This window comes from Giraffa tippelskirchi, chromosome 1 (assembly GCF_054371585.1).
Source record: "Giraffa tippelskirchi isolate mGirTip1 chromosome 1, T2T-mGirTip1v1.2.pri, whole genome shotgun sequence".
Taxonomy (NCBI): domain Eukaryota; kingdom Metazoa; phylum Chordata; class Mammalia; order Artiodactyla; family Giraffidae; genus Giraffa; species Giraffa tippelskirchi.
Window position 1 is genome coordinate 55,391,089 of NC_137275.1, and position 22,501 is coordinate 55,413,589.

The following is a 22,501-nucleotide window of genomic DNA, read 5'->3' on the forward strand; positions in this document are numbered from 1 at the left end:
ACACTTTTCATTTTTCTTTACAGAGTGGACTTTACATATTCGGTATTGATCTCGGTGCTTCATGTGCATAATATCATTTAATCCTCAAAATATTCCTCTGGAGTTGATATTATTATACCCATTTTACAGATGAAGAAAGGAGGACTCCAAGTGGTTGGTCACATGGTTAGGGAGTAGTGCCACCCTACGTGGGCCTCTTTCAATCTATACAGCATTGCCTCGCCTCTCTTCTAGTTTGTCGCTTTCAGTTTCTCGAGGATTGAAAACCAGATAACCTAACTTAATAGGATGATGTTTAAAATAACAAAAAAGACAGCGATCAATTGGATTCGATGTCTGTTTTATAAAGACCTTCTCTTGTGACTCAGTTGGTAAAGAATCCACCTGCAATGCAGGAGACCTGGGTTTGATCCCTGGGTTGGGAGGATCCCCTGGAGAAGGGAAAGGCTACCTACTCCAGTATTCTGGCCTAGAGAATTCCAGGGACTGTATAGTCCATGGGGTCGCAGAGTCAGACTGAGCAACCTTTCACTTTTTTTACTTTTCCTTCAGGGAGCAGTATTTGGTGATGCTATTTTTGAGGACTCAGTGGTGCATATTTCTTTTGCATAAAGAAGTGGATTTTAATTTGCATAAGAAGTACACAAATTTGTTCTTGGCATAAAAGCTCCAGCCATTACAGAAGTGCACCGAGTAAGGTGTGGATGGCCCTTCATTTCTCCTGGGTCTTGCACAGTCGAAACTGCCTTCATGTACATGTATATGTATGGTTGAGTCCCTTTGCTCTCTGCATGAAACCATCACGACTTGGTTAAAGAGCTATTCTCCAATACAGCTTCCCTGGTGGCTCAGATGGTAAAGAATCTGCCTGCGATGCAGGACACCTGGGTTTGATCCCTGGGTCAGAAAGATCCCCTGGAGAAGGAAATAACAACCCATTCCAGTATTCTTGCCTGGAGCATTCCATGTACAGAGGAGCCTGGTGCACTGCAGTCCATGAGGTCACAGAGTTGGACAAGACTGAGTGATTATCACTCACTCCAATACAAAATAAAAAGTTGGAAAAAAAAAAAGAGAAAGAAACCGCCTTCATGGCTTTGGGAAGCTTGGAGACCTTTGGGACCTGGGCTTCTGAGAGCTGAAGCAGCTGCTGAGTGAGTGCTGCACGAGGGGTTACTGAGAGGTGAGTGATGTGAAATGTCAGCTGTGAACACTTTGCTGGGGGCTGAAGTTCTCCTGTATAACTTCATATTTGGCACTGAATGCTTGCTAACTGCCAGGCCTGTTCTAAGGGGTTTTTGGGAGCCCTATGATTCAGATACATCATTTCCAATTTATTGTTGAGAAATCGAGGTCCACAGCACATAACTAACTTGCCCGTGTCGCCCTGCTGCAAGTAGCAGAGTTGAGATTTGAACTCTAGCCTCTGACGCTAGAGTCCATACTTGTGTACTGTCACTGCTTCTTCCTGGTGTCAGGAAAGATGAACGACAAACTTCCTCCTTTCAAAGAGAGAACATATACAGCTGGGGCATTTTATAGAACTCTAAATATTAATGCATTAAATTATCCAAACTACCTTATGAAGTCAGCCCTGTTACCACCCCATTTTGCAGATGAGGAAACAGAGGCCCAGAGGGTAAGAAAGTTGCCTAAGGTCATCATGCTGGCCCGTGGCGGATGGTGCCAGCAGTGGGCTCTTTTCTCCTATTATAGCCGAGGTGCAACCTGTGGGTCCCTGAAGGAAGCAGACTATATAATTTCCTCACTCCCACACTCACAGACTCTAGGACTCCTCTTGTTTTTTTTAATTATGTCCTTTTCCTTTTGGAAAGTAGCTTTTTAGTTTCTTCTGCCTTGATTACCAGTGGAGTAATCAAAGCACTGATTTCATTCTTCTCTGCTCCCCAGTTCTTTGCCTTCGGTCTTTCTTATTCTTCATTCTCCTTCCTGTAAGGGCCTTCGTCTGTCCGCCTGCGATTTCTCCTGTGACCTCATCCTGTGTGTGGCCTTGGCTCTCCTTGACCACCAGGAGACATCTGATTTCACTGGGTACTCACACACAGTGACCTCTCTAGCTTCCAGCCTGTGCCAAAACCACAGCTGGGGGATTAAATAGGTACTTGGGTCTCTTACCAGTTTATAACCTAGTTTTATTAGTTTGCTTTGGAGACTTAAATTCTCTGTAGAACAAAATGTATTTTTCTTTTCTTTGTCATTAACAGACTCTGAACTTAATATCCATTTAGACCTCCATGTTGAGGTTAATTAACTTTCTATTTTTTTAAAATAGCACACTATAACATAATTTTTCTTTAGACATTGAAGAAAAAAATGAATAAAATGAGTACAAACTGTTACCCTTTTCCCATGTTTATTTAGATTTTCTTTGCCTATATTTACATATTTTAAAACACTTTCAGTCCTGATATATGACTCATCTTCTGCTTTGCATTTTTGATTTGGCTAAGGGGGTAATACTTTGCCAGTACTCATGGTGATATTCTTATTTATGGTTTAAACCTATCATGTCTTGGATGTTGCAAATCACATTTCGTTTAGACAAATATCTCTTGTAGGATGAATTTATTGGCTAAACTGCACACTGATTATTTTCCCACTAGCCTGTAATCCTTTCTAAACAGAGCAGGAGTGAAGAGCATTTGGGTGATCACTGCTGAAGTTTGGAAAGTACCTGCAACCATCCAGCTGGGCTTCTCTGCCAGGGCCAGACACTGTCTGAAAATAGCAGCACCTGTCAGTATTGTGATTACTGTCCAAGCACCCCTGATTATGGTTATTTACACTGGGCAGAAGAGAGGGGTCCCTTGGTGAGATTCTTATCTTGGCACTCAATTTGTGTGATGGCTAAAAGGATTTCTTCATAAACTACCATCATCACTAAGTAGATCTCTGAAACTTGCTATAATGATTATGCAAACATACTGTGAACTGTTAAACCATCATCATTTTGGTGGAGACTCAGAAGAAGTAGGGAGGAGTTGGTTGGGGTGAAATGCACCCACCCTAGAGTCAGATAGACCAGGTTTTTGTATCTAGGTCTGTTTCTAGCTGTGGGATTCTGGACAGTCAGTTACAGTCTTTAGGCCTCAGTCTCTATCTGTAAAATGGGGATGATAACTTTGCCTGCTATTAGAGTGAATCAAACATGGGAGGTCTATGAAGCTTTTTGACTGTGGCTGGCACATACCAGGATCTTGCCTTGAATGTAAGGGAAAACTTTGAAGAGAATAATGGTGGGAGAGAAAACAGGGCTGATTTTGGCTACTCTATGCATCCTGTCAGGCAGAAGTTCAGGAAAGAAGAGAGGAAGCAGTATCTGGAAATGATTGCCCACTAGAAAATTTCCCCTGTTCTTGACAGGTTTTGCTTGCCCTGTAGCTGACTCCTCCCATCCTTTGGACAACCGTGAAAAGAAGTATAGTTGGACAGAATGTTGACAAGTGTAGGGGAGGGGACTTCCCTGGTGGTCCAGTGGTTAAGAATTAGCCTCGCGATGAAGAGGATGCAGGTTTGATCCCTGGTCAGGGAGCTAAGATCCCTCATGCTGCGGAGCAACCAAGCCCGTGTGCCACAACTACTGAGCCTGTGCACCATAAAGAAAGATTCCCACAAGATGCAACAAAGATCCTGACGCAGCTGAATAAATAAATTTTTTAAAAAAAGGTGTAGGGGAAACCATCTCTTGGAGCTTATTGGAGTTATGAGTAATCACAAGGAGATATATATTTAATGGAACTTAATTGGGTTTGCTCTTTTATAGTAATTTTATAACCAAATTAAAGCATGTGTTTATGTGCTAAGGGTGGTGTTATGTTAGGGTTTTCTCATCACAGGAAACCAAAAAGGTTCACAAGGGATAGTTCACTGAGATTTACTCCCTGGTATAGACTGGGTGATAGCCTAGAGACAAGGGTCTACGTGAGTGTGTGCATGCATGTGTGGGTCCTACATGAGTATGCATGTTGTTTGCATAAAAGCTTTAGCCTATTCTTAAATCATTGCTCATAGCAAACAAAGGGGTTGTTTACTATTGTTTCTAAGAAATAAGGGTGAAGTACAGGAATACATGAATATATGAGAAACAACACAAGCCTAAAAAAAAAAGTAATGCTTTTAATATATTTTAATTATCTCCCTGGGAGCATTTTATAATTTGATGTTTCTAGCAGAGGTCATCATTTTGCGGGTGATTAATTTTCTCAGGTAACTATATAAACTTTTTGAAAAGCTCATCTTTATAAGGGAATGCCATTAATGTTATCTTTGTTTCCATATCTTTTTTTGGTTGTTATTTTCCCCCTTTTTTGTTAATAGTTTTGAAGTTTAGTAAAAGATGGCTTAATATAAATGTCAACTGGCAAATTATTATGTATTCCCTAAACACTTTATCTGAAAGAAAGTGATTTTTTGGAATTCTTAGTATTAGTTCAAGGGAGATAATCAGATCATATTTAAATCTGACTTAGAAGGGTAACATGCCTTTTTTTGTCCTGTGGGAGAAGACACTACTGATCCATTTTGGTGCTTTTCTTTTGTAATGATAAGAGTCTTTTTAGATCAAAACTTGTATTTGGAAATGTATTTGTGCATCTTCACAGATAGTCGTGAAAGGCAAAGAAATTATTTCCTTTTGAAAAAATGATGGTATGTTCCATTAGTATTTGTTCAAAAATCCTATGCATTTGCAAGGGTTGTGAAAGGGATAATATTGGATTGTGGGGGCAAAAAAATCCCTTACTATTTTATATGTAAAACACAGATATGCATGTAGTACGTAAACAATTGTTTATCTGCAGTATTATAGTTTTATGGGAGGATGGATTAGGAAAAAATATTAAAAAAAAAAAAAGCTTCTAGGTGAAGCAGTCATGAAAAAAAGTTGCAGAACACTAGATCCATCTTTAACTGTTGACTTAAAAGCAGCAGTGTTGAATCTGGAGTTAATTTTCCTTCTCTTGGAATTTCGAGATTGTTGAATATTAAATGTTGATGTTAGCTCACATGGTAAATAGTGATTTTCTAAAAAATTGTTTTATGTCTAGAGAACTTGTTGTGGTTAGTACTGAGAACAGCACTTTAAAAATCAATGGAGAGGTTTCCCTGGTGGCTCAGTGTTAAAGAGTCTGCCTGCCAATGCAGGAGACATGGGTTCGATCTCTGATCTGGAAAGATCCTACATGCCATGGATCAACTAAGCCAGTGCAGCACAACTGCTAAGCCTGTGCACTAGAGACTGGGAGCTACAACTGCTGAAGCCCATGTGCCTAGAGCCTGTGCTCCACAACAAGAGAAGCCACCACAGTGAGAAGCCCGTGCACTGCAACTAGGGAGTGGCCCCCACTTGCCACAACTAGAGAAAAGCCCAGGGAGCAACGAAGACCTAGCATAGCCAAAAATAAATAAATATTTTTTTAAAAAATCAATGGAAAGGGGTCAAGACTCAGTCATAACATCTGGCCTTGCCAGGTGATACCCAAGAGGAACTTGACCATTCAGTTCCATCTTTTATTCTTAAGACTTGACACCCTACAAAAAATGAGGTAACATGTGTGTCTGTGTATGGTGGCAGGGTAGGCACCCAAGAAGCTGAGATTCAGTTTGCTTTAGTTGACAGCCTAGGCTCCACCTACAAATTTGGATTTCTTTTTTAATTAACATTAAAACTCTAATTTAACTCAGTCCATATTAGATAACTGATGTGTGTAACCAGTGAACTTCTTAGGTAAGCACTAGTGGTAAAGGACCCGCCTCCCAATGCAGGAGACATAAGAAACCTGGGGTTCAGTCCCTGGGTCAGGAAGATTCCCTGGAGGAGGCACAACACCTCCCTAGTATTATTGCCTGGATAATCCCCACAGACAGAGGAGCCTGGCAGACTACAGTCCATAGGGTTGCACAGAGTCAGACATGACTGAAGTGACTTAGCACTCACGCCTGTGACCCTAACCAGCATTTGAAATTTGAAGATACCTGGCTAGAGTTAAGGTCTTGTATGGTCCTTAAGCAGAGCTAAACCAAATGGCCCACCTGAAAAGCTAACCCTTTCTCATCCCCAGTGCTGTGTGGGATAGACTTGATGCTTTTACTATGCTCTGATCAGGCATGTCCAAAGATCAGGCTCTTTGTGATCCCATGAACTATAGGCCCCCAAGCTCCTCTGTCCATGAGATTTTCCAGGGAAGAATACTGGAGTGGGTTGCCATTTCCTCCTCCAGGAGATCTTCCTGACCCAGGGATCAAACCTGAGTCTCCTGTGTGCGCTGCAGGCAGATTCTTTACCACTGAGCCATCGGGGAAGCCCATAGACTTGATATTACTTGGGGTATCCAGAATTTAGGGCTAATTATTTGAGCACATGTAAGTTATTAGAATATAGGTCTTGAGTCATGCATTTCATGACATATTTAGCAGAGTGAGTTAAATTCAGTTTCCCTTTGGTTTGAGAAGAGGAAAAAGAAATTTCTATGTTATATTGCTGATGATGTATAGGAAGCAGAGCTTTGTGGTAGATCTGCTTTCCTTTGCATAGATCCTTTGTCACTGTCACTAACTTCCTGCGAGTTGAAAATTATCCGCAGATAGAGCCACATCTGGACTTTCCTTGGGAAAGGCCCTGCCTTCTCCAGGGCCCCAAGGCCTCATCTGTGAATTGAACAAACTCAATTAGGTGTTTTTCCAACAGTTTTTCTGATATGCTAATTCTATGATCACTCATCTAATTCATTCCATTTTAATTTTTTTTTTCTTTAGCAAATGTTGATGTTTTAGCGGCAATGGTAGCAGATAACAGTGTTTGTGATCCTGAAAGGTGAGTGCTTTCCCCCTGATTTTATGAGTCTTTTGTTTTCAATTATCTCCTGGAGCAGGTTTTTCTACTTTGTCCTTATTGATACATGAGCCAGAGAATTTTTTGCTGTGGGGAACTGTTCTGTGCCTTGTAGGAAGTTTAACAGCATTCCTTGCCTCCCGTGAGTAGATGCCACAGTCCCTTTCTCCTGCGGTGTGACATCCCACAATGGCTCCTGACATTGTCCGTGTCCCCTGGGGGTGAAGTCACCCCTGGTTGAGAACTGCTGGGTTAGTGAACCATGATGGGAGGAGGAAGCCCTGGAACTGGGCATCTAAATTGTCTTCCCTGCACCACTTATCCGGAGAAGGCAATGGCACCCCACTCCAGTACTCTTGCCTGGAAAATCCCATGGATGGAGGAGCCTGGTAGGCTACAGTCCATGGGGTTGCTAAGAGTCGGACATGACTGAGCGACTTCACTTTCACTTTTCCCTTTCATGCACTGGAGAAGGAAATGGCAACCCACTCCAGCATTCTTGCCTGGAGAATCCCAGGGACGGTGGAGCCTGGTGGGCTGCCGTCTATGGGGTCGCACAGAGTCGGACATGACTGAAGCGACTTAGCAGCAGCAGCAGCAGTACCACTTATCGGAGAAGGCAATGGCACCCCACTCCAGTACTCTTGCCTGGAAAATCCCATGGACGGAGGAGCCTGCTAGGTTACAGTCCATGGGGTCGCTAAGAGTCGGACACGACTGAGCGACTTCACTTTCACTTTTCCCTTTCATGCACTGGAGAAGGAAATGGCAACCCACTCCAGTGTTCTTGCCTGGAGAATCTCAGGGATGGGGGAGCCTGGTGGGCTGCCGTCTGTGGGGTCGCACAGAGTCGGACACGACTGAAGCGACTTAGCAGCAGCAACAGCACCATGTATGGCTCCCCTCTTCTCAGGTAAGTTAACTGAACACTCTGAGCTCAAGTTCCATTATCTATAAACTGGGGGTAACCGCCATACCAACCTAACTGGAACATCAAAAGAAATACAGAATATCTCAGGCATTGAAAGACCTCCATGAACAATTATGCTTAAATGAAAAACTGGGCTGGTTTGGGAGCACCTGCTAAATTCTATTTTTATATTAGGGTATGGATGTTTGTTTTAGGTTATGGTTGTTGAGCTTCACAGTCGGTCATAATTATAATCGCAGGCAACTATATTTCTGTGTAGTCTTTCATGCTTCAGAGAGCATTTATTGAGTGCCTGCTGTGAGCTGGGCATGAGGCAGGAGCTGGGCCTTCATACATCCTTGCCAAGGAGGACTCAGTCTAATGGGGAGTAGAAATAAGAAGGAGGGGAAGTTTGTGGGGACAGAAAGTTCAGGACAAAAGGCCCAGGAGAGTGAAAATGTGGGATGCCCCAGGAAGGTTCAGTCTAGGGTGGCCTGAGGATATGCTGTGGACAGAGCAAGAAGGACCAAGGAAGCAAATTGGGTCTGAGTGACCTGGCAAGGGGTTTGGACCTGTTTCTGCTTATTCTGTGGGTTGTGCACGCAGCATATCTTAGCTGTTTCATACATGTTTGTGAAACTGGCTGCGTTAGATCTGCGTTTCAGTGAGGTGACTCAGTACAGAAAGGCCAGTGTTGGGAGCCCTGGTGGTATAGTTCATAGAGATGTATGGACTGTGCGTCCCCCCACGTTCCAGCCCTGACCGCAGGCTCCTCATCTAAGGACCGTGTCCCCTCAGTCATCTTAGAGCATCCTAAAGTCCCCATCATTGGGTTTTGTGCACAGCGCATATAGATAAATGTTTCTTTTTTTTTTCTTTTGATAAATGTTTCTTGAATGAATATTGTTAAACTTTCCATTCAACCTCCTAATATGTAGTATTAATATTGTTTTACCCCCAGAAAGCTGCAGCTGTGTGTTTTTATTTTAGCAACCTAAAAAGTTTCCTTAACAAACACCAGGAAACTTTTGGCTGTTTGGGGTCTTTGAGACTTTCTCTTCAATTATGCATGCTCCTTTTGAACTGGATGAGTGGGCCGGTTATCTGTAGCATGAAGGCGGGTTGATGCTATCATGAGACCTCCATGTGCCTTTGGGACTCTTGGCCTGGTCTCAGGAGTCAGGCTCTGCTGTGACATGCTGACCAGCCCACACCCACACTAACACCCACCTATACCACGTCAGAGTGCAGATTCCTGGTCATTCCAGCCCTGTCTTGTCTTAACTCCTCCTTTTCTAGAGGACCAGAGGCTTGACACATACCTTTTGAAAGCAGCCAGCATCTAACCTTTAGACTTGTGCTTTTTATACTTTGGATGATCTGGCTGTGTTTCTTCTAGGTTATCAAAGTAGTCTCCCCTGTTTCTGAAGCACTGTAGCATGATGGTTAAGATCAGGCTTTCAGATTTAGTCTTTCTAGATTTGGATCTCAGAGCCATCACTTATTAGCTGTGTGACCTTGAGCAAGTTGCTTAACTGCTCTGAGTCTCAGTGTCCTCATTTTTAAATAATTCCAATTTAGAGGTTTTGTAAAGATCGAATGCTTAGAATGCTAAGTGTCAGGTTTTTATTATTATATTATCAACATCTCTTTTGAGCATCGCTTTTGATATCTTGACCTAAAAGCTTTCTTCCTTTGACTCAAAAGTCAGACTGGATCAAATATTCTTTCCTAAGTCATCCAATGATTTGACTGGAATTTAAGTTTTACTTTCCTCCAGGGTATATATATCTAGGGCCTCTCTTTGCTTAGAGATCTAAGAGGCATTTGGGTAAGTATGAGAAATTAGTTGCATGAAATTAGATTGTATGAGAAGGGATATCAGCCACATAAGAAAAGAAACCTCATACTTCAAACACAAACAGTGCATCTTCATTAAAAGCAGTGGTTTATTTCCAACCAGTTGACTAGAAGTGATAAATCACATCATTACTGTTCACAATGAGCTGTCATTGTATAGTCTCAAAAGCTGAGTACCTGCTGCCTGAGATCAGTCCACAAACCCCATTTGTATAATTGGAAGAGGGATTTTTTCTTTTGATTTAAACCTTTCTTACATTGCAGAAGGAGTGAATGGCATAACTATTTCTTTTAAGTAACCTTTTCCTTTTCTTCTTCCTATCTTAGCCCAGTGACTCCCAGCACTCCTGGGAGCCCGCCGGTGAGCCCCGGGCCCTTGTCACCAGGGGGCACCCCAGGGAAACACGTCTGCAGCCACCATCTGCACACAGTGGGGGGCCCCGTCGAGCGGGACGTGTGTCATCGGTGTAGGCACAAGCGATGGCACTTCATAAAACCCACCAACAAGTCCAAAGAGGGCCGCCCGAGGCGCCAAGGAGAGGTCACCGTCCTCTCTGTGGGCAGGTGAGTCCTGGGGTGCTTGGGGTTTGTGTGACATGGTTGTTCTGCTGTGTGGATTTGTACACCCGTTAAATGTAGCATGTGTTCTCCTGAGCCTGGCTTGGTCCTGTCTCTTGGCTTCTTTGATGTTTTCTGGTCTGAGTCCTGCATTTTTCCAACAGAAGAAGAATTCTAAGAGGTGGCTATCGTGAGATCAGATGTGAGATGTATTTATTAAGGTAACAGATTAATTACTTGCTGTATTAGGGTTTTCTGGAAAAGCAGAATCAATAGGATTCTGTATGTATTTTGTGTGTGTGTGTGTGCACGCTTCCCAGAGTGGCGCTAGTGGTAAAGAACCCACCTGCCAATGCAGGAGATGTAAGAACATGGGTTCAATCCCTGGGTTGGGAAACTCCCCTGGAGGAGGGCAGAACAACCCACTCCAGTATTCTTGCCTGGAGAATCCCACAGACAGGGGAGCCTGGCAGGCTATAGTCCACAGGGTTGCAAAGAGTTGGACATGACTGAAGCAACTGTATATATATGCATAATCAATAAGATTCTATATTATGCTTCCTGGTGGCTCAGTTGGTAAAGAATCCGCCTGCCAGTGCAGGAGACGTGGGTTTGATTCCTGGATCAGAAAGATCCCCTGGAGGAGGAAATGGCAACCCCCTCCAGTATTCTTGCCTGGAAAATCCCATGGATAGAGGAGCCTGGCAGGCTATAATCCATGGTATCTCCAAGAGTTGGACATGACTTTAGCGATTAAACCACCACCACCATATTTTATGTATATATATGTGTGTATATATATATGTATATATGCACACACACACACATATGTATAAGAAGAGATTTATTATGGGAATTAGCTCACATGATCATGGAGGCCAAGAAGCCCCACGACCTTTTGTCTGCAATCTGGAGAATCAGAAGAGCTGGTGGTAATTCAGTCCACCCCAAAGGTCTGAGAACCAGGCAAGCCAATGTTGTTCATCCTCAGTCTGAAGGCCTAGAAACCTGGAATGCTCATGTCTGATGGCAAGAGAAGAGTGATGTGACAGCTCAAGGAAAAAGAGCAAATTCAGTCTTCCTCTGCCATTTTGTTCTATTCAGGCCTTTGAGGGTTTGGATGATTCTCATTTGCATTGGGGAAGATGATCTTTACTCAATCTACCAATTCAAATGCTAATGTCTTCTGTAAAAGTGAAAGTGAAAGCCTTCTGCAAATGCCCTCAGACACACCCAGAAATAATGTTTTATCAATTCCCTGGGCAGCCCTTGGCCTGGTCAAGTGACAGCATCACACTTTCTCTAATAGATAAAGAATCTCCACTCTGTACAGAAGTTCATGTCACTCGTGGAGATCAGATTGGTGGTGGCTCTTGGAGTGGTCATCCAGAGCCCCAGGTCCTTTCCATCTTGTGCCTCTGTCAGGTTTGCTAGCAGGAGAAAGTCCTCAGAGGATTGTTCACAAAAGGTTTTAATGGGATGAGCCTGAAGTGGCACATTTCATCCTTGCTCACATTCCTCTGGCTGGAGTTCAATCACTCCGCCACCCCTAATGCCCAGGGAGGTAGGAAATGTCATCCAGCCATGTGCTGGGAAGAAGGAAAGAGAAGGAGCTGATCCACTGCTCTCCAGTCTCTGCCGTGTAAGATCATGTGGGTTCCTGGGACTTCTTTCTTTAGTTCACCTCCTCTGTGCCCTGGTTCCCCAGTCTTAAAGTTCCATTTACTGGTGACCCGTATGTGATGCAGAGGTCTTGGGGGGTGGTGAATCAATTTGACAATGTGTATGTGTTAGTCACTTAGTTGTGTTTGACTCTCTGTGACCCCATGGACTACAGCCCATCACGTGCCTCTGTCCATGGGATTTCCCAGGCAAGAATCCTGGAGTGGGTTGCCATTCCCTTCTCCAGGAGATCTTCCTGACCCAGGGAGGGAATGCAGGTCTCCCGCATTGCGGGCAGATTCTTTACGGTCTGAACAACCAGGGTAGTAATTTGATGATATGTAGTGAGCTTCCCTGGTGGCTCAGACAGTAAAGAATCTGCCCGCAATGCGGGAGACCTGGATTTGATCCCCGGGCCAGGAAGATCCCCTGGAGGAGGGCATGGCAACCTGCTCCAGTATTCTTGCCTGGAGAATCCCCATGGACAGAGGAGCCTGCCGGGCTGCAGTCCGTGGGGTCGCAAAGAATTGGACGTGACTAAGCGCGCACACACACACATACACACAGAGCATTTTGGGTTGATTTTGAGAGTCCCACAGGAACTGCATGGCCAATGCTGCAGGGGCAAAGGCAGTAGAGAGTAGTGATGGAGAGTAAGCATGCTGGAGCCAGGCTGGGGAAGCCCGGAGCCAACAATGACAGTGCTGCCTATATGGTCCTGCTTTCTCTGCTGATAACTGTAGAAAGAGTAGCCTAGACTCACCAAATTGCCCTCATTTGAGTCCTGGCATCACTACAAACTGTTTCTTCTCTCTGTGCCTCAGTATCCCCCTCTATAAAATGGGAATGACAGTAACACCTCATGGGGTGGCTGTGAAGACTAAATAAGGTGACTCATGTAAAGATCTTAATTCAGTTTTTGTCGATTATTATACACTCAAGAATTGTTGGCTCTTATTAACCAGAAGGACCTACTGTACAGCAAAGGGAACTCTGCTCAATATTATGTAGTAACCTAAGTGGGAAAAGAGTTTGAAGAATGGATACATGTGTATGTATAACTGAATCACTCTGCTGTACACCTGAAACTAACACAACATTGTTAATAAACTATGCTACAATATAAAATAAAAATTAGAAATAAGGAATTGTTGTCTGTTGTTATTATTATTTTATTATTTGAGTTGCACTGAGTTTTACCATGTGTTGCACAGGCAACAAGGAGAAGACTGCATGGCTCTTTGCCACTTACAGCAAAACAGCGCAACTCGTGACCATGCCATTTTATTCAGAACAGAGTCATGGGAACTTATGAATGTAGAGTGGGGTGAGAACCTGCAAGTTGTTTGGACAAAGTGTATTTTGTTTGCTTTAAAAAAAATCTGCTGAAACTTTCTACTCAGATTCAACATGGCTTTTTTAAATGCCCCAGATCCTAGCACAAACACTGTAAAGTAATTATACTCCAATAAAAAAAATGCCCCACCTCCAACTCTGTGTCTTGGAGGTATTGAAGAGTAAATACTATGAATGTTGAATGAGCACAGGCTACTTTTCAGCATATGTTGCTTCAAGAGAGTCTTCGAGTTTGACTACCTAGGTTGGTAATGACAGCTTTTTTCCTGATCCTCCTTTTACTTCTGCAGCATCTCCCTCCTCCTTCTGGTGGGTGATCTCATTTTGGACAAAGAAGGAGAATTTATTTTAGATGGTTATGAGGGAAATGAAGACCAGGACTAGAGACTTACAGAAGACTTAAGGGTATTGATGGTGATAGATGAGAAAAGAAGTCCAGTTGAATAAAATTTCCTTCTCTTTTAATTCTTAAAGAAAGTTTCTCTCAAATTCCTTAACTCTTAATGAAAGCCCAAATTTGCTTAAAAAAAAAAAACAGACAAAACCCAAGCAAAACCCAACAGACAAAAACCCCCCTGCCTCCAGCTGATGCTGATAAACATGTGATTGGGGCCGTGTGTGTGTGCGTGCGTGTGTGTAGAGATAGACATTCTGCCAGGAAAAATTTGAGGAAGGCAACTGCCTAGTGAACATCTGGTTTACATACTAGTCAGGCTTTTATCCAGTCTCTGTGGTTAAAACAACTGATGTAAATGCTCAGGTCCTTGTTAGAAACCACAGCTCTGAGGCTGTTTCATATTTGAGTGCCTTTGTTTCTTAGTGCATTTTCACATGCTCTATAAACTGTGTAGCAGAGTCTGTGATGTGTTGAGTGAACAGTAGCTGGGAGGTTTTGCGAGGGACAGGGGGCCTTGCTCTGTGGGATGGTCCCTCCTGTTGTATATGGTGAATTTCTTTTCTTTAAAAAAATTTTTTCTTTGATTGAGGTATAGTTGATTTGAAATGTCATGTTAGTTTCAGGTGTACAGCACAGTGATTCGGTTTTTATTACATACACACACACACACACACACACACACACACACACACACATTCTTATTCAGATTCTTTTCCCTTATAGGTTGTTACAAAATACTGAGTATAGTTCCCTGTGCTATATAGTAGGCTCTTGTTGGTTATTTTATTATATATAGTAGTATGCACATGTGAATATGGTGATTTTCACTGCTGTCCTAACTTTTGGCTGCATTTGTTTTGGGATCCTCCAGGTGGGTTTTTAGTTCATTCATGATTCTTGTTCAGTGGAAAAGCAAAACCCATCACATCTCCTCTTCCCTCTGCTCCACCCGCTCAGGTTTAGAGTCACAAAAGTGGAACCCAAGTCCAATCAGAAGGAGCGGAGAAGTTTGATGTCGGTTAGTGGGACCGACAGTGTCAATGGGGAGGTGCCGGTGACGCCTGTGAAGAGACAGCACAGTGACACAGAGTAGCAGGTGAGTTGGAGTTGTGGCGGCTTGAGGGTGGGGGGTGGGGGGGTACATGGCGGGGAGAGGGTGCTGAAGAGCATCCCTGGCGTCTGTGGGGACATGAGAGTGACTCGGCAAGGACACAGGAGTGGAGCAGGTAGGGCTCTAGGGGACAGAGCACCATCACTTGTCCGCCCAGCGCTTTGTGTGAACAGCCCATCAACACAGGTGCCTCTAGAGGCTTGGCCTACGTAGTGGTGAGGAGGGAGGGTTACTTATGAGGCAATGTGGAGTGGTGGGGATTGTGGTAAACTAGAGATCACATGCCCCATCTATAGGGTTTGCATGCCCACAAGGCAGGAGCCGCTTAGTGTGGCTATATCTTTGCAAAAAAAAGATGGAAATCTAGGAGTTTTTACATGTGAAATCACCACAGACTTTTAAACATTGGCAGCTTGGTAAAAATTCTTTTAAAAACCATTCAGGCCAAATGACACGTAATCTTATCGTCACTTTTAGGTTAACAGTGACTTGATAAATACTGGAGCAAGCAAAGCAATGCTTTTTTCTTTGAGAAACTAGTTTTCTTTGATGCATCACAGTTCTAAAATATCCCCAGTAGAAATATTACTCTTTCCATCAGATATTTTGAAGCAATTTAAAAGCAAAAGTGAATGCTTCTTAGTTTGTCTGTTTTAACTTTGGAAGATATTACTTTAAAAAAAAGCCTCTGCTAATTTGATATTGGCTTAGCTTTTATCTTCCTCTTCACTTTCTGTTCTGGCTTGAGTCCTGCCCATCCCTTTCATGTTATTTATTATATAAAAAAGGAAGGGAGTGACCAGCTCCAGAGTCTTCAGTGGAACCATCAGAGCCTGAGGGTTAAGGCAGGAGAGGTTCCACTTACAAAGGGAGGGGGAGGCAGGGTCCTAGAAGGTACAGGGAAATAGCAAGGTTGAGCCTGAACCTTTGAGTCAGGCTGCCAGGTTCAAGTCCCCGTTTACCACTCGCTAGCACTGGGATCTGAGCAAGGTGCTTGGACTTTTTGTGCCTCACTTTCCTCACTGGGAAGTAAAAATGATACTGCCTGCCTTGAGGGATGGCAGTAAGTATGAGGGAAATAACGCAGGAAGCCCAGGGCCTGGCAGATAGGAAATGCTCAGTGCTACTAATTATTATAAGTGAATTCACTTGTGGTCAGTGTGGCTGCCTTGGGGGAGAAGTGGCTTTTGAGTGGAGCTTCTCTGATAACCTGCCCAGGCTCAGAGGGGTTGGAGATGATCCAGAAGTTATCTGGAGGAATTGTGCTCCTGAATTCCATAAGACATAGGGGTTCTCATAGCTTTCCAGCACTAGCTCTTGCTGTCTTGCCCTTGGGAAGGTCTGGCCCCTCCCTGTGAGCTGAGAAGCCCAGTAGGGGCTTTCTTAAAAGCAGAGTTTCTTTTTAGTCAGTTACTCGTGCTTTGAGAAGGGAACCAGTATTTAGGAAAAGGAAGTGGATGATGAAGATAATAATAAAAGCAACTAATGTCAGTTCAGAGTTCTAGTCTTCTGGACGTTGTACTGAGATATATATCTCGTGCATGCTCAGTCACTTCAGTCGTGTCCGACTCTCTGCGACCCCATGGATCATGGCCTGCCAGGCTCCTCTGTCCATGGGATTCTCCAGGCAAGAACACTGGAGTGGGTTGCCATTTCCTTCTCCAAAACATTTCCTAATGGGATGAATACTTTTATCCCTGCTTTATAGATGAGGAAACCAATGCATGGAAAGGGTAAGTTATATACATGGTGTGGGTCACATAGCTGGAAAGAGGAGCTGATTTGAACCGAGGTCTGTGACTCTAAGACCAGCCACACTCTTCTGCCATCCTGGGGTGCTCATGAAGGGGCAGCTGAAGACCCATGAATGCAGAACATTTCCACCAATGATCTAGAACCTGGTGGTCTAATATGGTAGTCACTGATCATCTATGGCTACTTAAATTTAAATTAATTAAAATAAAAAATTTAGTTCTACAGTTGCACTAGTCATATTTTAAGTGTTCAGTAGCCATAGATGGCTAGGGTGTGCCATATTGGACAATGTAGATATGGAACATTTCCATCGTTGCAGAAAGTGTTACTGACAGAGTAGATGGTACCTCAGATGTTAGAACTGGAATTCTGAGTGATTTTGGTCAATTAGAGAACATTCTGACTGAAAGCATGAGGGCTTGCCTTTTGGAAAGAGAAGTATGTGGCTATTCAAGTCTAAGGTGAGGAAGGCCAGCCAGTTCAGCTGCAAAGAAAGCATGAGTTGTAATGACAGTTATGCATATGAGTCATCAAGCTGGCAGTGTGTTGAGGGATGGAGCAGACCGTGGGTAAGAAGACACTGTTCGCCCTCAGGCGGAAAGTGCAAGGTGATCCTTGGTCCGGCCCAGCCGGATTACAGCCTTGCTAATGTGCCGTGGCTGGTTTTGGCCACTACTGCCCGGAGAGAGGCACTCAGGATCTGGGAACGTTAAAAGAATTAGGCTTGCTCAACTAGTGTTCTTGGTCCAAATTCTGTCTGTATCTGGATTTGATCCAGTCATCCGAAATCCTGACCACATCTCACTGGTTTAAAATTTGATACTCTCTGCAAAGCATCCAATCATCTACCAGGATTTTGTGAAAGAGCATTGGATTTGATTAGGAGACCTGGGCTTTCATCCTAACTTTGCTGCTTGGAAATTGTCCTTAACTGCTCTTACTCTTGGTTTTCTTGAATGTGAACTAGGATATTGAATTCTTCAATTGAATGCAAGTGCCAGGAGAGTGTCCGGCATGTCGTTGGCTCTCAGTGATGTTGTGCTGGCCAAAGGATCAACAAGCACATGAGTGACCTTAGAAAGGGGTGTGTTTTCTGAGCCTTCAACTTTTTAATTAGTTTTGGAATAAAAAAATAATATTTATTTTAGAAAATTTCAAAAAGACTCAAAAGTAGAGAGAATAGTGTCATGAATGGCCATGGGACTAGTTTATTTATAATACGTGCTGTGTGTTGAATATCTACTGTGTACCTGGCATGCTTTGGAAGGAGTCTGTGTTAATGCACTTATCTTCACAACAGTAGTAGGGAGGTGCCAGGTTAAGCACAGAGTTGAAGCAACTTGTTTCAAGTTAGCAGTAAGAATGTGGTAGTTTAGAGTCCAACCCAGGCAGTCTGGCTCCTGGAGTCCCAGACGTCACCACTCAGCCAGGTCTGGGGAAATCAGGTCCTGGGATTAGAGTCTACTGGGATTGGGACTTGCTGAGTAAGGATGTCTGGTGAGCCCAACGGAGAATGGACTCTAAGAAAGGAGGGAAGGGAATATTCATTGACACTTAAAAATATTTATGTATTCATGAAAATTTTTCTTGCTTGGTTTATTATTATTTCTTATCCTCCAAGAGATGGCTATTTAATAGAACTTGGTTTTCCAACTAGATAAATCTGGAAGTTTTTCTTCTGGACCCAGATCCCTGGTTCTGAGCTGAATCAAAAGATCTGCAGTGGAATGTAGCTAATACAGTAAGACAGGAGTGTTATGTATGTTTACATGGTGTGATATAGTTTTTAGAGTTGTATTTTTTTCTTGAAAAATATTTTTGTTTAAGTTTGGACTTTTTAGCCATGCTATTTTACTGAAATGCCTTGTTTTAAACTAGAATGGGTTGCCATTTCCTTCTTCAGGGGATCTTCTCAACCCAGGGATCGAACCCAGGTCTCCTATATTGCAGGCAGATTCTTTACCGTCTGAGCCACCCAGGGCTACTGTTTTAATGTAAGACTGATTCACATATTTGAATGCAAATGCACATCTACCTGGAGAAGGCAATGGCAACCCACTGCAGTACTCTTGCCTGGTAAATCCCATGGACAGAGGAGCCTCGTAGGCTGCAGTCCATGGGGTCGCTAAGAGTTGGACACGACTAAGCGACTTCACTTTCACTTTTCACCTTCATGCATTGGAGAAGGAAATGGCAACCCACACCAGTGTTCTTGCCTAGAGAATCCCAGGGACGGGGGAGCCTGGTGGGCTGCTGTCTATGGGGTCGCACAGAGTCGGACACGACTGAAGTGACTTAGCAGCAGCAGCACATCTACCCAGTAGTTAGAATTCCTTCTTTAAAAAAAAAAAAATCCAGTGGCTGATACCACAAACTGGATTTAGGATTTCTCTCCCTCTCCTTCTCTTTTTATTTTATTTTTTCTTTTAAAGTAATTTTTATTGGCATTTTCCTTCTATTTTTAAAAAACAAAATCTGCTGTATGGCAATTTTTCCCCCTCTGTTTCCTTGGCCTGAGTTCTTTTTTGTAGCTGGATCTGACTTGCCCTCTGCCTGATTTATTTTGGCAATGCAGTTAAAATGGTTTCTTTTTTCCACAGAAAATGTGTTTTGATTTCTTCTTAGAAGAATAAGCTTTTGTTCTTCAAAGTTAAATAAATCAAATTGCTTTCAGCCTCCAAATGCCACTGCTTTGTCTTCATTATCATTGGTCTTTTGCTTTTTAAAAGCGATGCTGTCGTAAGCATTCTCCAGCACATGTTTCTGAAGTATCCGTCCCTTTTTTTTTTCCAATTTATGGTAGTACCTTATTGAAAACATTGATTTGGTAAGCTTACAGAACAATGTTTTTTATGAAAACAAAAATTGTATTAGGTATCTTTTTAAGTTTTTTTGTTATTGGAGCTATTCTATTAATTCTTATTTCAGTCCTTTAGCTTAGTGATTAAAGGCTGAGTTTTAGGAATTTCCTGGTGGTCCAGTGGTTAGGACATCACAGTCTCATTGCTGAGGGCCCATGTTTGATCCCTGGTTGGGGAACTAAGGGGATCCCACAAGCCGAGTGGTGCAGCCAAGAAAAAAAAAAAAAGAACAGCTAAGTTTTAAACTGCTTAGGTTTTTCTGTAGGGGTGGGGAGGGTTTGTTTTAAGAATCCTTTTTTTTTTAAGCTTTAAAATTTTTTTACTTTTAAGTTATTTTATTTTATTTTTGGCTGCACTGTGCATAGGCTCTATGTTGCAGCACACGGGCTTTCTCTAGTTGCAGTGAGCCTGGCTTTTCATTGTAGTGGTTTCTCTTGTTGCAGAGCACTGGCTTTAGGGTTCCAGGGCTTCATAGTGGCAGTGCATGGGCTTAGCTGTCCAGAGACATGTAGGATCCTAGTGCCCAGACCAGGGATTGAACCTGTGTCCCCTGCATTGGCAGATGGATTCTTAACCACCAGACCACCAGTGAAGTCCCTAAACTGCTTAGGTTTAATTTTAACTGTGCCACTAACTATCAATTGTTTTCAGCAAGTTACTTAACCCCTCCTGTCCTCAGTTCTTCATCTGTAAAGTAGTGTGGGGGAGTTGTTGGCCATGAATGACGTACTGTATATGTATAGTTCTTAAATCAGGCCTTGGCACAGAGCTAGTTTTAACTAACTCACTATTCATTATTATCAGTAATTTCCATCCCACTCTCAGGGGTCTTTGTTATTCATTAGCTCATTCCTCAGGCATCACTTTTGGATACTGTGACTCCCTTTTTACTTCTTAAGAACATTAGGGCTTTGGCAAATCCCTTAGGAATTTGGGCTGTTTTCTTGTTTGTGTTAAGAGGGGCTAAGAAATAACCATGCCCCTCTTACTGGAGGTGGAATCAGAATTAGTAACAAGGCAATTGAAAAGTGTTGTAACTTAAAGTTTTTTTATTAGACAGATCAGAGGAGGAGGGATTATATGAAGAGGTAGTGTGGACTGAATTATCCGCACTTAACTGTGCTGCTGTGTGGCTGGGGCCCTGCTCAGGGATAAAAGTCTCCTTTTTGCCAAGACTGTCTCAGGGATGATGCTCCCTTCCTCTTCAGGACCACGGCCAGGCACAAGGTCAGCTCTCCTGACCTTCAGGGCTTTCATTTCCTACTCTCACAGTGAGGGAAGGCCTTCCTTTTCTCTGTTTTGCTTTTGAACTCTTGTGGCAGGCAGTGCAGTGGCGGTCCCCATGGGGGCCTCTCCTGAGGATGTGTTGCTTTATTTGCTGTCCTCAGTGTGGCTTTTTGTTAACCCTCCAGGGAAGGAAGGAATGGTGAAAAACTTCAGATGCATGCATGCATGCTAAGTCGCTTCAGTTGTGTCTGACTCTTTTTGACCCTATAGACTGTAGTCTGCCAGGCTCCTCTGTCCGTGGGATTCTCCAAGAAAGAATACTGGAGTGGGTTGCCCTGCCCTCCTCCAGGGGATCTTCCCGACTCAGGGATTGAACCCACATCTCTTATGTCTTCTGCACTGGCAGGCGGATTCTTTACCACTAGTGCCACCTGGGAAGCCTGAGAAACTTTAGGTACCATGAGTTAATTTTTTTCTCTATAGCCTATATTTTTTTTCAGGGCAAAATACATATGTTTTTTTAAAGCCAAAGAATCTCAGATTTGATGGAAGCCCCTTCAGTTGGTTCCTTGGCATTTATAGACAGAAACTACACTCAGATAGCCATGGATAGGACCACCTGACTGATTTAGAAATGGTGGAATACATTTCTAAAGAGTAAAAGCAGTACTTTCTTTGATGCTTGTGTTGTTCTTTTGTGAAAGACCAATCCCATTGAGTCCATCTTAAATATGGAAGTGGAGGGAGGTTAACGTCTGTCCTTGACTGTTCACTGCCTGTGCAAAACACAGGCCTGTAGAATCAGGCAGATGAGAAGAGCTGAGTGGGGGATAGACATGTGAATGCAACCTGATGAGTTATGGGTGGTCATCTCTGCACTTTGCAGTTGAAGAGCCAGGCTCAATGAGATGAATTTTTCCCAGATCCCTGAGCTAGGTAAGGAGAGGGCTTAGGTGGGAAGAAATCCACTTTGAAGTTCAAGGGAGCTTTGCTTCAGCAGAGAAAACAATCCTCATTCAGTGTAGCCCTGTAATTCACAGCGGTGATCATTTCAACATCATCAACTTTTCCTAGGCTCGGTCTCCTATGGGGACCACCTGATGTCTTTTTGGCTGTTAGAGCTGTGTCTGGATCAGTCCAAATTTGTGAGCTATTCTATTTTCTTAAAAGTAGACTGACATCATAGACTTTGCGATCTCGGAGGAGTTGTGATGGCTAATTCAGGTCAGTTCAAGTACAGTTTTGTCTTTTAAAAGTATTTATTGAGCCCCTGCTATGTGCCAGGCCTTAGGAATGCAACAGTGTGGAAAAGGGACAGAGGTGGGCCATGCTGTCATGGAACTTCTGCTAGTTTTTGTAGTAATTTTTTCTCTCCATGTCCGCGTCCCCTCGTTTAAGAATAAGGAGGCCCTAGGACATTATAGACGTTGTTCAAGGTCGTCAGGGATGGTTCATTCCAGAGCCTGAGCTTAGACTTCCTGATAGTTCAACCCCTTCACTGCTTCTGAGGGCCTGGATATTACAAGTGTTTGAAATGGAATCACTTTTAAAAATGGAAAAATGAGACATGCACGCAATATACTATTCAAATAGCATTAAAAAGTTGTGGAGTGAAAAATGTCTTTGAAAAACCAAGTCTTTATCCTGTCTACACCCTTTCACCCCTACCACGCATATATCATTTCCCCATCTTTTTCCCAAGAGGGGACCACAGTTGTCATGTCCTCAATATCCTTTCAGGATTATGCTATGCATGTACCTGCTTATACAGCACATATATGTGTCAGGACTTCGCTGGTTGTCTAGTAGTTAAGAATCCACTAGATGTGGATGTGGGTTCAATCCCTGGTTGGGGAACTAAGGTCTCACATGCCCCACCAGGCAACTGGAGAGAAGCCCACGCACTGCAACTAAGACCCAATGCAGCCAAGTAAATAGGTAAATAATTGTTTAA

General features: G+C 43.2%; 1 protein-coding gene across 2 annotated transcripts in view; it reads left to right on the forward strand.

The window, feature by feature from the left end:
• The window catches only part of RELL1 (RELT like 1), a 78,134-nt gene that overhangs the window by 47,937 nt on the left and 7,696 nt on the right, over positions 1–22,501 (forward strand). For both annotated transcript variants that reach the window (XM_081526634.1, XM_081526563.1), the window contains 3 exons: positions 6,775–6,832; positions 9,948–10,184; positions 14,551–14,689. In XM_081526634.1, the coding sequence (XP_081382760.1) occupies positions 6,775–6,832; positions 9,948–10,184; positions 14,551–14,686 (431 nt within the window). In that variant the 3' untranslated portion in view covers positions 14,687–14,689. The remainder of the gene's footprint in view (positions 1–6,774; positions 6,833–9,947; positions 10,185–14,550; positions 14,690–22,501) is intronic.